Source organism: Xiphias gladius, chromosome 3, assembly GCF_016859285.1.
Source record: "Xiphias gladius isolate SHS-SW01 ecotype Sanya breed wild chromosome 3, ASM1685928v1, whole genome shotgun sequence".
NCBI classification, from domain to species: domain Eukaryota; kingdom Metazoa; phylum Chordata; class Actinopteri; order Istiophoriformes; family Xiphiidae; genus Xiphias; species Xiphias gladius.
Window position 1 is genome coordinate 5,721,478 of NC_053402.1, and position 15,785 is coordinate 5,737,262.

The 15,785-nt window shown below is 42.0% G+C and overlaps 1 protein-coding gene across 1 annotated transcript in view; it reads left to right on the forward strand.

Annotated features, from left to right (window-relative positions):
• Positions 1 to 4,320: 4,320 nt before the first annotated feature.
• Positions 4,321 to 15,785, forward strand: part of prr12b (proline rich 12b) — a 34,918-nt gene continuing 23,453 nt past the window's right edge. The window contains 4 exon segments of the mRNA XM_040123614.1: positions 4,321 to 4,432; positions 4,701 to 9,286; positions 11,232 to 11,444; positions 13,353 to 13,427. Of these exon segments, the coding sequence (XP_039979548.1) occupies positions 4,336 to 4,432; positions 4,701 to 9,286; positions 11,232 to 11,444; positions 13,353 to 13,427 (4,971 nt within the window). The 5' untranslated portion in view covers positions 4,321 to 4,335.

A 15,785-nucleotide genomic window follows, 5' to 3' on the forward strand; every position in this document is an offset into this window, starting at 1 on the left:
AAAAGATGTAATATAGTAAGAGAAAGTTTTGTATTGGAAATTGTGGATAGACAGTGAGAGTATCAAACCTAGTCAAACCTAGACAAACCTAATATCCATCTGTTCTCAGCCTCGTGTATGGGAGCTCCAGGTCGTCCCACCCAGACTCAGAGCTGCTCCACCGGCAAGCCTATGGCAGCCCTCACACCCTCCAGGGCTATGCAACAAACCACCACCCAGGAAGCTCCAGACAGGGTGGGGCCTGGGGTGCTGCAGGACGCACACTTGGTAAGGATTCATTGGATGGTACATCTGTAGGCATGTTACTTTCTATGTTTAGTGCAGTCTGTATTTGGGCAGTGATATTTGTGGACTCTCATCTTTAATTTAAGCAGATTTATGTTCACATAGATGTATTTATATCCATGGTCTGGCTGTGATTTTTGTATTTATTATTTATTTTTTATTTTTTTAACTTTTCTGACACACAGCACCGTTGAGACTCTTAATTACCTATAGAGGAGAGTGAAAGATTGCCTGTCATAAGTGTCAGCCCTATGGGGGACTGGTGACCTGTCCAGCGTGTACCTCGCTTCTTGACAAATGTCAGTCTCTATGACACTTCAAAAGGACAAGTGGGTATAGATAATGGATTCAACTTATTATTTCCACAGATATTCAGCTAATAACATTGTTAACACTTTATAATACAGCCTGTGACTTAGTGTAATTTTTATAGTATGAATCAGATATGAATAAAATACTGATTGGTTCTTACTGGTACTTGACTGTAGGTACAGTGAGAGAAAATAAGTTTAATGGGAACAAGAGAGTAACAATTGTACATGTTAGAGGAAAGGAGAAAGAAATCATACTTTAAGTACTTTTGTAAGTACTGCCTACAGGTTGCAGTACTGGGAGCCATAATTGAAAAGTGAAGGGAAAAAAAGAGTAATACCACTGATATTCCATAGAACCTAAAGTAATTATGGTAGTACATATTTCAGTTATGATAAGCTACCAAACCTGTGGGGATACAGTAAAGTAATGAAAGGGGATTTGGGAAAATCTCTCAAAACTCAGATGGAGGGCTCATTGAAGAACATGTAAAATACAGTATATGGGTTATGCTCCTAAAATGCCTACAGGTGTACTCACCAGTGCTGGATACAGAAATGTAGTTCTGGGGTAGTAAGCTTGAGAAAAGGGACAAATCATGGAAAAATTAGGGACTTAATGAGTTAAACTACTGTGTGTATTTTGTGTTCTTTGTTGTTTGCTGTAGCTTCATTGTGACTGAACATAAAAGCTGGTCAGGGTTCTCGTGTGTAAGCAGTGTTGGAAAAGGGACTCGGATTTACTTTTCTACTTAAGTAAAAGTACTAATACAACAATGTAAAGGTACTCTAATACAAATAACTAGGTAACTTGTGACTAATATATTACTATATATGACATTATTAGATTTTTATTACTGATGCAACAATGTGTAACAGTATTCTTATACACATGAAGTGAGGCCTTGGTCACAGGTTGAAACTCATTAACTAAACTTTTAATGCATTCTGGTTCCCTCCACACAGTTCTCTTTACTTCTCCCTACTTCCACATAGAAAACACGGATTGCAGAGCATTTTAAAAAAGAGAAGACACTGAGTGCAAATTTCACTGCACTTCAGCTTTTTCCAAATGAAGAAAAGTATGTTTTTACTTTGTTGGTTCCTTCACTGTGTGATTTAAAAAAAAAAAAAGCAGAGTAAGTATGGAAGATGGGGAAAAAATCTATGGACATTGACAGTGTTAGCTTCCATCAGACTGTAGTGCAGCAGCTTTCCAAACCCAGCAGGTATATCAAAGGTCAATGGCAATAAAAAAAGTTTACAGACTTATGTCCCGGCATATTAACTGGAGGCTTGGTGTCACTGCAGAGGCAGAGGTGGGGTGGTTTTGTTTTTTTACCCAAGGCGAGGTGTCTGGCTAGGGAATATATTATGAAGGTGTTAAACAGATGAAAGTCTATAGCCTGAAGTTAATGACCAGCAGAATACAGTGGCTTTAGAAAGTATTCAGACAAATTCACTTTTTGTGATCTTTATTGTGTTGTAGATTTAATTTTAAATGGATAAGATTGCCATCTTTGCCCATCAATTTACACTCAATAAGCCATAATGACAAAGTGAAAAGATTTTTTCAGAATTTTTTTCAAATTTATTAAAAATCAGTAACTGAAATCTCTGAAATCACAAAAGTATTCAAACCCTTTGCTGTGACACTCAAAACTGTGGTCAGATGCATCTTGTTTACTTTAATTATCCTTTAGATGTGTCTGGAACTTGATTGGAGTCCACCTGCAGCAAACTGAATTGATTGGACATAGTTCAGAAAGGCAAACACCTGTGTATATAAGGTCTCAAAATTTGTTTTGCATGTCAGGACAAAATGCAAGCCATGGAGTTGAAGGAACTCTCATGATAAAACTGTGATGACGCGTTTATCAGAGCAAGGGTATAAAACCTTTTTTAAAGTTGTGAGTGCTCCCAGGAGCTCAGTTTCCTCAATAATTCGTAAATGGAAGAAGTTTGGAACCACCAGGACTAGAGTTGGCCGTCTGGCCAAACTGAGTAACTGGGCAAGAAGGGCTTTGGTCCGGGAGGTGACCCACAACCCAAGTTCCGAAGCCCACTGCAGAGATGGGAGATCCTGCATCTCAGCAGCACATGGTAGAGTGGCCACTTTGAGTAAAAGGCAGTAACTGAGTAACTGGGCAAGAAGGGCTTTGGTCCGGGAGGTGACCCACAACCCAAGTTCCGAAGCCCACTGCAGAGATGGGAGATCCTGCATCTCAGCAGCACATGGTAGAGTGGCCACTTTGAGTAAAAGGCAGGAAATTACACTGTCGAATGACACTAAAAGGACTCTGAGAGCATGAGGAAAAAGTTTAACTGGTCTGATGTGACAAAAATTTAACCCCGTAGGCAAAACTCCAAACTCTGTGTCTGGTGAACACCGTGCAATGATTATCACCTGGTAAATACCATCCCTAAGGTAAAGCATGGTGGTGGTACCATCATGCTATGGGGTGCTTCTCAGAGGCAGTATACAATACAAAAAAGTGTGCAAAAAGTGAAGGGGTCTGAATAGTTTCTGAAGCCATAGTGTGTAGTGGTAAAGAAACTGCCTAAGATGTTGTTAAATTTAACTTTAGCTATTTAATGTTAGTTTCAAAACCTATGCCTGTGTTGTACGACCTGATGTAATGACTTTTTAGCAGTTGAAAGTCAAAAATTTTTAGCACATCAGTATCAGTACATCAGCACTAAACTGTGTTCCAGTTTTAAAAAAGGTTCTAATATTAAACTGTAACAAAGATCTGCAGCTGTTGCACCTGCGTTCACTTTCCCATCTTATTTCCCACTTGATTTTTAGCCTCAAATATTTGAGTAATATGTTAATGTATTGATAAATTTATACAAAAGTAACCTTTAACTCATTTTTAACTTCTTTGCTTTGATCTCTTGCTGCTTTTATCTTACCAAGGCAATCCACATGTCAAACTGAGCAGAATATGTTGTAGATGTCCCATGGCTTTTGTTATTGATAACCATTACATTTATAATTCAATAATGAGTAACATAAAATTTTCATTATTATAATATCGAGAAACAGTATGCAAGATCATAATTATTAAACTGATAAGTAAAGAGAATTAAGGTTTTATTGGTGCAACTGAAGCAACCATGGCACAGTCCTACATCTTGTGCACATGCAGGGTATTCCCAGGTGCACCTCCTGCATTTTTTCATATAAGCCAAACAGTTGGTTTCAGTATAATATAAATGAAGGGTAGGTTGATTAATCACTAATCTCTCAACCACTTAGATTACCTATCTCATATCTTTAAAAAAGCTGTGCTAATCACAGTGTTGCATGATGAAAATGGTTCACCAAATGAGAAGAGAGACTAGCCACCTGTCCAGATAGGAAAATAATTTTATTGTCTGAATGCAGAGAGGCAGGATCTAAAAGCATGGTGCCACAAAGCCATAAGAGGATGGCGGCTTCTCTATGTAATGTTTTTCAGTTTTATTTTGCAGCACAATGATCTAGTATCATAATATAGTAATCACTACTTAGAGTTTCTGACTCTGCTATATTTCACAATAAAAGTACTACAATAAAAACAGAGATAGAAGTTTGAAGGAAAGACATTTATAAAACTGTTTTTTATGATGATGATATGATCTATGATATGATTTGTATGAATTAAGTGACGGTTGTGGTTTGTTGCTAGGCCTGTCGGGGCTGTTTGATGCCAGCCTCCACCATGGCAGCCCCTCGGGTCCTGACTCCTCCGTCATGAATCTGATTTCAGCTCTGGAGTCCCGGGGTCCACAGCCCCCACCCTCTGCTTCCTCCCTCCTCTCCCAGTTTCGCACTCCCTCTTGGCAGACTGGTGAGTTTCAGCCTATTAAGGGAACGCTGCACTTGGAAGAAAAAAGATAGTAATTTTTTTGTTAGTTCTTGTTACTACTGAAATACTATTATTTCTAAATAACATATACAGTACTCATTTTATTTATAAAATGATTTGCATTTATTTCATTTGAAAAAATTCCAAAAGTAAAAGGTTTGTAGTATCATACTGAAAATTTGTTAATTTGTTCAGTTTGAGTAGTGACCTGCATTGACCAACACTGTCCATGTAATTGTGTGTCCTGTAGCAATGCATACACCGGCCCCACCAGAGCTCTTTATTTCAGGGGCACTTCCGGGTTCCAGCTCCTTTGCCTCCACCTCAGCCCTTTCTGCATACCAGCATCCTGGCTCCTTCTCTGGGCGATCTTTCACTCCCTCACTATCCCTGCAGGACACGCCTACATTTAGCCCAACTTCCAATGGTTTGCTATCCCCCCATGATCCCCTGCTGCACATCAAAACACCCCCCCAATCCAGCTTGGGTTTTGATCGCTTACTGTCTTCCCAGAGTGCCACTTACCGGGGCTCCCAGGAGCCCCCGGCCCCCCCTCAGACGCAAGCCCCTTCCACCTCCTCCAGTTGCCACTTGCCCCCTCCCCAGTTCAACCTGTTATCCTCCCAGATCCACAACCAGTCCTCCCAGCTCTATAATGCGTCCATGTTCTCCTCTACACCAACCCTGCCGCCTGCAGCCCCCTCTCAGCCCCCACCTCCTCCGGAGAGGGCAGTTTCCCGGCAGGACAGTGTGATCAAGCATTACCAACGTTCGTCCCCAGCCCAGTCCTCAGCAGTCCCCCTACAGCAATATGTTAGCTGTGGTGGGTCAACGGGGTACCAGCAGATACCCACCCACCAGCAGCATGCTGGAGTGTCATGCAGTCCCCTGGGGGAGCAGAGCCCATCCTCTGACCCCAAGCCCTCACCACGGATGGAATCCCAGACATATCGACCTATCATCCAAACACCTTACACATCCTCGTCCTCAAGCTCCTCAGCCTCCTCCTTATCTGGATCTAAAGGAGCCAAGAGTGCCAGCTCCAGTAGTGGCTACTCCTCTTCGGGTTCAGCATCATCCTCCTCCCGCACCCCACACACTCCACCATCAGCTTCCTCCACTTCCTCTTCATCCTCTTCTAGCTCCAAGACAAGCACTGGCTCCTTGTCTGCTCCCTCTCGCCAGCAGCCCACACCTCAGTCTTTGCCAGCACCACCTCCTCTACCAGTGGTGTCATCCACCCTCATTAAACAATCAGTGCCCAAACAATGCCTCTCCACATATGGCTCTACATCTGTGGCCAACCCTAGCACAGACCTACCAGACCAGACCCCTCCCCAGCAACATGCTCAGTCCTACTCTCCCAACCAGCCTTCTTCTGCACATATGGCCCAGTCTTACGGAAGCTTCAACTCACCTCATGCCAACGACCTGAGCTCTGAAGCAGGGGGCACTGGAGGGAAGGCCTTTACTAGTGTAGGCACAGGAGGACGCTCGTTCTCTGCAGAGATAGTCTTTGGGGACTCGAGCTTTGGCTCAGCTTCTCTCACAAGAGCAGGCAGTCCTTCCTTAGGGTATGGAAGCGCTGGAGGATCAACAGGAAGTGGACCTGTATCAGCAGCTGCTGCACTTGGTGTTGGAGTTGGATCTGCGGGATCAGGGAGTGGGGCTGCTAGTGTTGGTAATGGAGGCAGCAGTTCTTACCATCTGCCTGAGTCTAGTTCCTCACCCTCCATCAGTTCTACTATCAGTCGCCCTGGATTGCACTCTCCTGTTGCTGCTCGCCCTGCACAGTCCCCTGGAGGCTCAGGGGCCTCCAAGTATTTGTCCTCCATTCTCTCTCCTGCTTTTATGTCCTCACCACAAGGTTTCCCTGATACACGGCAAGCGCAGAGCCAGTCCTACCACTCATCACCATCCAAGCCAAAAACTGAGACAAACATACTAGGAGTTGAGCAATCCCAAAATGAGGAAGAGGATGATGATGATTTCCTCATCCATCACTTACTTCATGCCCAGAGCTCAACTCCCCATCCTTCCCAGCATCACCCATCTCCTCAGCAACTACCCCAGCCGCTCACACAGGCTAGGGATGGGGAAAGCAAGGGGGTGGCCTATGGCATGAAAAAGATCTCAGAAGAGCGCTATCACCTGCAGAGTGTCATTCGTACCAGTAACACTGCCAGCAGTTCAGGTCCTGGAATGGCAATTGTTGACACAGCAAGTGGCTTAAACAGTCAGTTGGAAATATCACAAAAGAAACAGCAACAGACAGAGTCAGATTTAACCATATCAAAATCCACTGCTGGAGGGGTAAGAGGGGTCACTGACTCTCTTTCCCACTCTCATTCTACCCACTCCAATCAACAACAGCATGACTCCATGGGCTCTGTGGTCCATTATGGAAGAGGAATCCCCTATGCACAGCACCCACACTCCCAGCATTCCCATCACACTTCACGTGTGTCCACACACTCTCAGCAAGACCCTCAGCACTCCCAAATCCCCCAGCAAACTCATCACACACGGCACAGTTCTCAGCATGGCCATCCTCATTCCCACTCACACCGCCATCCTCACATGGAGCTGAAGAAGACTTCAGATGCAAATGAAAATGCGTACCTGTGTAACACACCAGATGTGCAGCAGACTCGACAAGGCCAGGTCCCACTCTCTCTGTTGGATTCCACGCCAGACCCTCCCCATCAAACTCACATGCTGCAATCTGTCCTTTCCCATACAACCCGCACCAAGATGGACCCCCAGCAAACCCCTCAACAGCAACAGCAACAGCAGCAGCAGCAGCAGCAGCAGCAGCAGCAGCAGCAGCAGCAACAGCAACATCCTTTGAGCCAGCAGGCCATGATGGGGTCAGCCGGAGGAGCAGGGCCTGCTGTGGTGGAATCCCATCCACAGAACCAGTCCTCACAGTTGCAACTCCAGCTCCAGACCCAGGGTATAGACACCCACTACAGCATTGGGGCCCAGCAAAGAGATCAAACCCGAGCCAATCAGAATTCTGTGTCTCCGCTAGACATGCTAGACCAATCTCTTTCCCAGACGAACAGCAGAGACAGCGGAGAGGCTCTGGAAAGAACTGGGGTTGGGGTAACAGTTACAGGGGGGGAGGGAGGTGGTGGGGACAGTCATAGACAGCAGCACAGACATACACCACACCACCTTCCCCAACAAACAGCCTCAGATCTTCATGACTTCCTTTCGGACCCAGATTTGGACTTGTCCACCCCCTCACACCTGCATCACCTCAACCAGCCTGAGGCCCATACCCACCCTCATGGCCACCACCAACAGCAAGCACACACTCACCATCAGCTATCACACTCTCAGTTAGCTCACCCACACTCCCACCGGATAGCAGCAAATATGAGGACTCCGCAACAACAGCAGCAGGCCCAGCCGAGAGAACCTGAGACCCAGCTGTCACACTCCCCGTTAGACCAGGTCAAACAGCACCAGTTTGACACAGTGAGCCCAGCGGGTAAAGTAGGACAGAATCAAACTCAGCAGCAGCGGTTTGCATCTCTGACATCCATCTGCTTTCCAGACTCTCTCTTACACGATGAAGCCCGCTCTTTCTTTCCTGAAATGGAGGACATGTTTTGTTCAGCTGATTACAAGGCAAGCTGTGCTGGGGAATCTGGGGCAGGACAGGCTGCTCAAGAAAGCCTTACCCAGGTACAGGGGCAGGGGCAAGAGGGTATGGAGGCCTTAAAAACAGGAGGTGCTGGAGAGGGCTATGATATGGTTGGTCATCATAGTAATCCAGACTATGGACAGTATTGCCACAATCTTCCAGGAACAGGAAATGGCAATCTGCACCTAGACCTTGACTCTATGAAGACCCATGAACTTCCCTCTACTGTGAATACTGACCAGCTTGGCCTCATCCACTCCCATACTCCCACTATGGGATTGAGTTCAGCAGTTCAAGGGGAAGGCACAGTCAACAAGATGATGGGAGCTGTGAGAGTGGGTGGAAGTTCAAGCACTACTGGTCTGACCTCACCTATCTTCTGTTCCTCTCGACCCAAAAAGCTGCTGAAGACCAGCTCATTTCACTTGCTCAAACAGCGGCGTGAGCCACAACCTCAAACAAAGAAAAACTATGCGCAAGAGTATGAATTTGAAGATGATGAGGATAAAGCTGATGTTCCAGCTGATATTCGCCTTAACAGTCGACGCCTTCCTGACCTGCTCCCTGATTTGGTGTCTAGTTGTAGGAAGGCTGGTTGGGTGTCAGGAGTAAGTGGGCTCAGTCCACTGATGGGTGACATGGACTTCTGCCACCCCACCAGCTATTCTGCCCTTGGACACCATCCACAACTCCTTCCCCATGATGGCCCCAAGAAAAGAGGCCGGAAACCAACTAAACCAAAACGTGAAGGCCCTCCTCGCCCACGAGGTAGACCACGCATACGTCCTCTTCCAGAGCCTCCTTACTGCAGGGGGTTGATGGGATCAGTGGCTGGAGAAAGTAGGAGGGGTCGTGGGCGTGGTCGAGGGCGAGGGAGGAGGGAGGAAGGGCTTGTGGAAATGAATCGAGATATGAACAAAGCACAAAGCCTCCCATATCATCATCAGCAGCAGCATCGACAGCAACAGTTCAGCCAACAGCAGCATCACCAACAGCATCCACACCAACATCACAGACAGCAGGCAGACCACCACCAAGCACCACAACAACAGCATCACCTGCATCATCAGCAGCAGCATGTTTCCTTTCCTCACCACCAACCGCGTCATCAACAGCATCATCATCAACAACAACAGCAACCACCCCAGGAGGCACAGCAAGATCCAATCAGACCTATCAAGGTAATAGGAAAGGAGGTGATAATCTGGTTTATTCTTATCAAGAGTCATAGAGTCACCCCTAAAAAGTTTTGAATTGGGGAAAAAATGTTCCTAGCTTGAATAAGAAATTAATAAAAGTTCCTACCTGTACTTTCTCCAAAGAGTAGAAATTCTCAGATGATGAATTAGCTCTCCTATTGTGACATGCAGAAATGTGAAAAGAAATGATCAAATTAATTATTCTGGTCTATGTAATTTATCTGGTAAACTTCACTTTTAGTTCCTTGAAGGTTACTCTTTAAATTTTAGTTTTTAAATATTAAGTTAAATACATTTTGTTACTTACATTTTTAAAGGTAGGAATTAGGAAAGGTAGGTAGGTATCTATTTGGACAGTGATGCAATTTTCGTAATTTTGCGTCTGTACACCACCACAATGGATTTGAAATGAAGTCATCAAGATGTGATTGAAGTGTAGACTTTCAGATTCAATTCAAGGGGTGTAAAAAAAATATCACATTAACTGTTTGTTATGAATTACAGCCATTTCTATAAATAATCCCTCATTTTAAGAGACTGAAAAGTAATTGGACAAACCAGCATTATTAGAAATATAAGGATTATTTTTAATACTTGGATGAAAATGACTGCCTGAAGGCTTGGACCCATGGACATCACAAAAATGGTGAGTTTCCTCCCTTGAGATGCTTTGCCAGGCCTTTACTGTAGCTGCTTTCAGTTGCTGCTTTTTTGTGGATCTTTCTGCCCTTAGTTTTGTCTTCAATAGGTGAAAAGCATGCTCAGTTGGGTTGAGGCTAGATGACTGACTTGGCCATTGAAGAATATTCCATTTCTTTGCCTTGAGAAGCTCTTGGGCTGCTTTCGCAGTATGTTTTGGGTCATTATCCATCTGCACTGGCAGCCATACATGCCCATGCCATAACTCTGCCTCCACCATATTTGACAGATGCTGCTGTATGCTTCAAATCATGTTCCTGGCATTCCTTTCCTTCTCTATATTCTTCTCTTCCTGTCATTCTGGTACAAGTTAATCTTGGTTTTATCTGTCCAAAGAATGTTGTTCCAGAACTGGGCAGGGTTTTCTAGATGTTTTCTAAAAAAAACAAAGTCTAATCTGGCCTTTTGGTCCTGAGTCTTACCAGCAGTTTGCACCATGTGGAAAACCCTATGTATTTACATACATGAAGGCATCTCGTAATTGTAGATTTGACAATTATACGCTTACCTCCTCGAGATTGTTCTTGACCTGGTTAGATTTTGTGAAAGGGTTTTTTCCATCAAGGAAAGATTTCTGTGATCATCAACTTTAGTTGTCTTCCGTGGTATTCTAGGCCTGTTGATGTTGCTGAGCTTGCCAGTGCATTCCTTCTTTTCAAAAATGTACCAAATTGGTGATTTGGCCACTCCTAAAGTTTCTGCCATCTTTCTCATAGGTTTATATTCTTTTTTCATCTTAATCATAGTCTCCTTCATTTCCATCAACATCTGTTTGGATTTCATATTGAAATTTCCTATGAACAGCTACCAAATACAAATTCAACACTTTGAATCAACTTCAGACCTTTTATCTGCTTAATTTGTCATGAAATAATGAGGGAACAGGTCATACCTGGCCATGAAACTGATTGTCAATTAAGTGTCTAATAACTTTTAGGCTTCTGAAAATGAGAGACTATGTATAAAAACGGCTGTAATTCCGTAACAGTTAATCTGATATTTTTTATATATTTTTATATGATATTTTTAAACCCCTTAAATTAAAGATTAAAATCTACAGTTCAACCACATCTTGATGGCTTTTTTTCAAATCCACCGTGGTGGTGTACAGAGGCAAAATTATGAAAATTCAATAACTCAGTAGTAGTCAAGCTACAGTAATTCCAACAAAACAAATGTTGAATGCTTCATGCTAAAAGTCTCACTAAATTTCCTGTCTGTCTCTCAGATCAACCTGCCCATTCCCACCATGCCTCCATCCGAATCCTTGTTGAGGACAGACTCACTGTCCAGCACTGAGCCAGTTTTGTCTGATGGATCATTGGGGTCAGCACCATCTCTGGGCCTGAGTCCTGGACCCACCACCACCACGGATATCAGCAGAAATGACCTGAACCAGATGCAAGACACAATGATGAAGCATCAGCAGAAAGCTGGAGAGGTAAAGAGCACACTTGAGAAACTTTGCAAAAATCTGCTTCAGTAGAAACACCTGTTCCCTGTATTTTATCCGCGATGATTGCACGTGTAGCTCACTGTGTCAAACTGGTGCTGTTTGAGCTGGTGTAATGGGGAGTGTAAATTTTCTTGGCAATCATTTCATTAACAAAATTTCCAATGGTTTGAAAGGATGAACCTTATAGTACTTTATCTGAATTCAATACAGATTTTACCATGCAATTTTGAATGGACTGGCACTGTGCAACGTGTGACTAAAGCTGAGAGCTTGCTCATCTCCCCTGTCAAATTATACAAAAACGACTGGAGGAGGTGTGGCTTTTTCATAGGGGGAAAGCAAAATGACAAATATCTTGCAAAAAAGAAAAATGAATAATTGTTTGAGCTGGAATCTGGGGCTAAAATGTATGTATTTGAACAGTGGATTTATTTATTCAAAAAGGAGCCTTGGAGGCAAGACTTTTTTGGGAAGGCAGAACCTGCAACCTGATATTAACCTAAAGAAGGCAAAGTTCCTTTTGTGTAAACTAATCCATATTATCAACAAGGAATAGGCCAGTTATTGCTTTGCCAATAATTATCAGCCGAGATTCAGCTTCCTTATTTTTTATTTGTTTTAATTCATGTCCCCCAGAACATAAATCTTAAAGAGGGGACCATTTTGACAGGACATGAAAAGGATTTTATTGTTTTTTCTAACATTTTTAACAGAATTTAACAAATGTACTAATATGTATGAACTTCTGTTCTGTTACAGTTTGTCAGTTTTTCTATCTTAATGAAAATTCTGAAAATGACTGTCTTGTAATCATGCAGTACAATGTAGGCTGCTTACGTCTTTGTTTGTTGAAGTCTGTATCTTGTGTGTTGGAGAAGGAGCTATAGATATGAAGGGCTGCAGAGGCCCTGTGCATGACAGCTTCAACTTTGTATTTTATGTTAAAATAAAAAGAAAGCTAGTTGCGTCAGTAACAATGAGACATACTGTGTCTGCACTCAATATTCTACTGTGAAGGGACATCTTACATTTACAATTGAATCCAAACTGACATACCATTTAGTCAGTAAGTATTTGAACAGATATCCTCTCATTGTGAAGGCCCTGGATTCCAGCACATTGGGTTTGACATTCACAAGGGACTGAGGTTAAAGTGCTGACACAGCTTTAATGATTTTGGATGGTGTTCACATCTGTAGGACCCAGCCTTTACAAAACCTAGTCCTACAATTTTAAAGAAATGCAACTGGGCGACCACTCTTAATATAGTGCAGCTAAAGCAAACAAGGAGTTTTTAAGGGCGAAACACTGAAATGTTTTTTACTGGCCAAGTCAGTCACAAGACCTCATTTTTAGCTGAACATGTGTTTAGAACGAAGCTGAAGGCAAAATGCATCAGTCTTTCCAAGTGTCGGCTGATGTCTGTGGGCTGTGGACTTCAGTCAGTAAACTACATATTGAATGTAATTATTTTATTTTGGTTAATGTTAACTTGTCATTATTTTTTATTAATTAAAATTTCCAAGATGTACAAAAAGAGCTACAGTCTCTACACTGTTCTGTCTGATACATCTAGGTACACACAGTGTATTACATTACATAACATTACCCAATGTAATGTAATGTAAAAGGGGTCACCCCCCTTTTACATTACAATATGAAGGAGGACAATAAAAATTACAAAAACAACAACATACATTAAAAATGGCATTAACATAGAGACAATATTTTCTGCTCCTTGTACATCATTTAGGTGACATACAGTATGCAGTAATACATAACATTATTGTTCATGTAAAGAAAAAGTCAACTTTATACCGAATATTCTCTGTAAAGAGTTTGACCTGACCATTGCTAAATTTTTGAAAGCATCTTTCTTTGATGTTAAAACAGATGATGTGGAAGAAAGACATTGATGATCCACTGAATCCTGAAGCCTGGGCTGCTATTCAGAAACTCTCCAGTTCAGTAAGTTGTTTTACACCCTCTACAAAAATAAGCAAAGCCAGGAGCTTCATATATAATTCATATCTCATCTATTCAAACTTGAACCACTGGTAGAGATAGCAACATATTCTCTACCGTCTTTGCACATCAGGCACTTAAGCCAACATCTGTGTAAAAAGGTAGCAATTTAACCAGATATTTGTTCTAAGTAAATTGAAGAAATGATTTGCTGGTGCAGTCTCCAGTGGAACAAAACACAGTATTTTAATTTTCATCATGTTTTTGTGGTTTGAGGTTTGGAGAGAAGGAGGTTATAGTGGACTGACAGCCAGCTCTTTCTGACTGACAAAAGAGAGAGGAGAGAGATGGCTGTTACCAGGGCAGCTGTTTCCACGGTTACTACATTTTTCAGTCCTGGACCCTGCTGCCACCTGCTGTCTGTTCAGCTTTATTACAGTCCTGGTAAATTATTGGCACCCCTGAATTTTAAGTACAGAATTTAGAATATAGTTAGAAATAAATGCAAATTAAGCAATTTTGTATAATCACAATATTTCCATAAAGTGTCCTGAACAAAAGAAAAAAAAAAAAAAACTTGCATAATAGTGAAGGAATGCAAACACAAAATGTACCCCAAACACAATTATTGGCCCCCTTCACTAATATTTGGTTGCAGAACATTTGGCAACAATGGCAGCCTCTACAGGTTTCTTGTAGCCATCTAGAAGCTTCCTGCACTTGTTTGCTAGTAGTTTCTGCCACTCCTGCCATTGCTGTACGTTCAAGCTCTTTTAAGTTGGCAGGAGTCCTTTCTACATTGGCAGATTTCAGCTCTTTCCAAAGGTTTTCTATGGGATTTAGGTCAGGACTCATTGCTGGCCAGTTTAAAACTGTCCATCTTTTCCTTTTTAACCTTCTTTTTGTACTGCTGGATGTGTGCTTTGAGTTGTTGTGCTGCTGATAGACCCAAGACCTTTGCTTCAAACTTAGTTTTCTGACACTGAGTAACACATTTCTCTCCAAGATGCCTTCTGATTTCATCATTCCTTTGATACATTCAGTGCCTCCATTACCAGAGGCAGCAAAGCAGCTCCACAGCATGATAGAACCTCCGCCATCTTTTACTGTAGGTAGGGTGTTTTTTCCCATTTAAACTTAATTCCATTGGCTTAAAAAAAAACTGAAGCACTGCATTCCCAAAGAACTCTACATTGGTTTAATCTTTCCATAGAACATTATCCAAGGAAGACTGTGTCTTATTTATGAAAGTTTTTGCAAACATTAGTCTTGCCTTTTTGTGCCTTCCTTTCAATAGTGGTGTCCTCCTTGGCCTTTGCTCCGTAGAGCCCTACTTGGTTAAGTGTGTGGTGTATGGTACGGGCTGAACCAACACACCAGACTGCCCCCAGGTCAGCCTGAAGCACTTTAGATGTCTTGTGTGGTGTTTTTTCCACAATCCCCGTCAACCTTCATAGACCTCTCTCATTGAGTTTCGTCTTAGCACCACATCCTGGAAGTGTCTTAACAGTTTTATGACTGTGAAAAACAATGTACTGTTGAAACAGGGATTTCAGTTTCTTTTGCGATTGCCTTGTAGCCATTGGAATTGTTATGTTCTCTGATAATAGCATTTCTGATACTCTCAGCTCTCTTGTCTTAGCCATTGTGAAAAAGAAAATGGAAACAATCAACCTTTTTTTATGCAGTAAAACCATCATGATTAGTTAATTCAGACCATGCAAACACTAAAATTAAGCACAGGTTTTTTTTAATTTTGTTTGAGGAATTAATTTAAATTAATCAAAAGTGTGCCAATAATTGTGGAAAGTGTACATTTTGTCTGTATTTTTTACTCCACTATATTAAAATATTTTGTTGTTGTTGTTCAGTAAGTTTGGACATTTGTTTTATAAAATTCTACCTATACAAAACTGGTTAATTTGCATTTATTTCTTCAGATATTGTAAATTCTGAACTTAAAATTCAGGGGTGCCATTCATTTTAACCAGGACTGTACCTTCAACCTAGTGTCCAGGGCCTGTATTTAACAGTTTAAGGTGAAATTTTAGAGCTGAGCAAAATTAAAAATCATTCACTTTTACTCCTACTCATACATCTAAGATTAAAAATGCTATGAACATTTCAGAATAAAGCTGTCACTGAATTTGTTTTCAATTCAGCGTAGTACTAATACCTCTTTACAATTTATCTGACATACTTCTACCAATAGTGGAATATATTTCTTCTGTTATTTTCATCTTTTTGTTTCCATTCATTTTGATTTCAGAAGATTTTCTTATTACTTCACTCCCAATTCATGTGTCATATTAATCAATCAATCATATCAAAATATATTAGATTGTAACTCATTCCATGAGT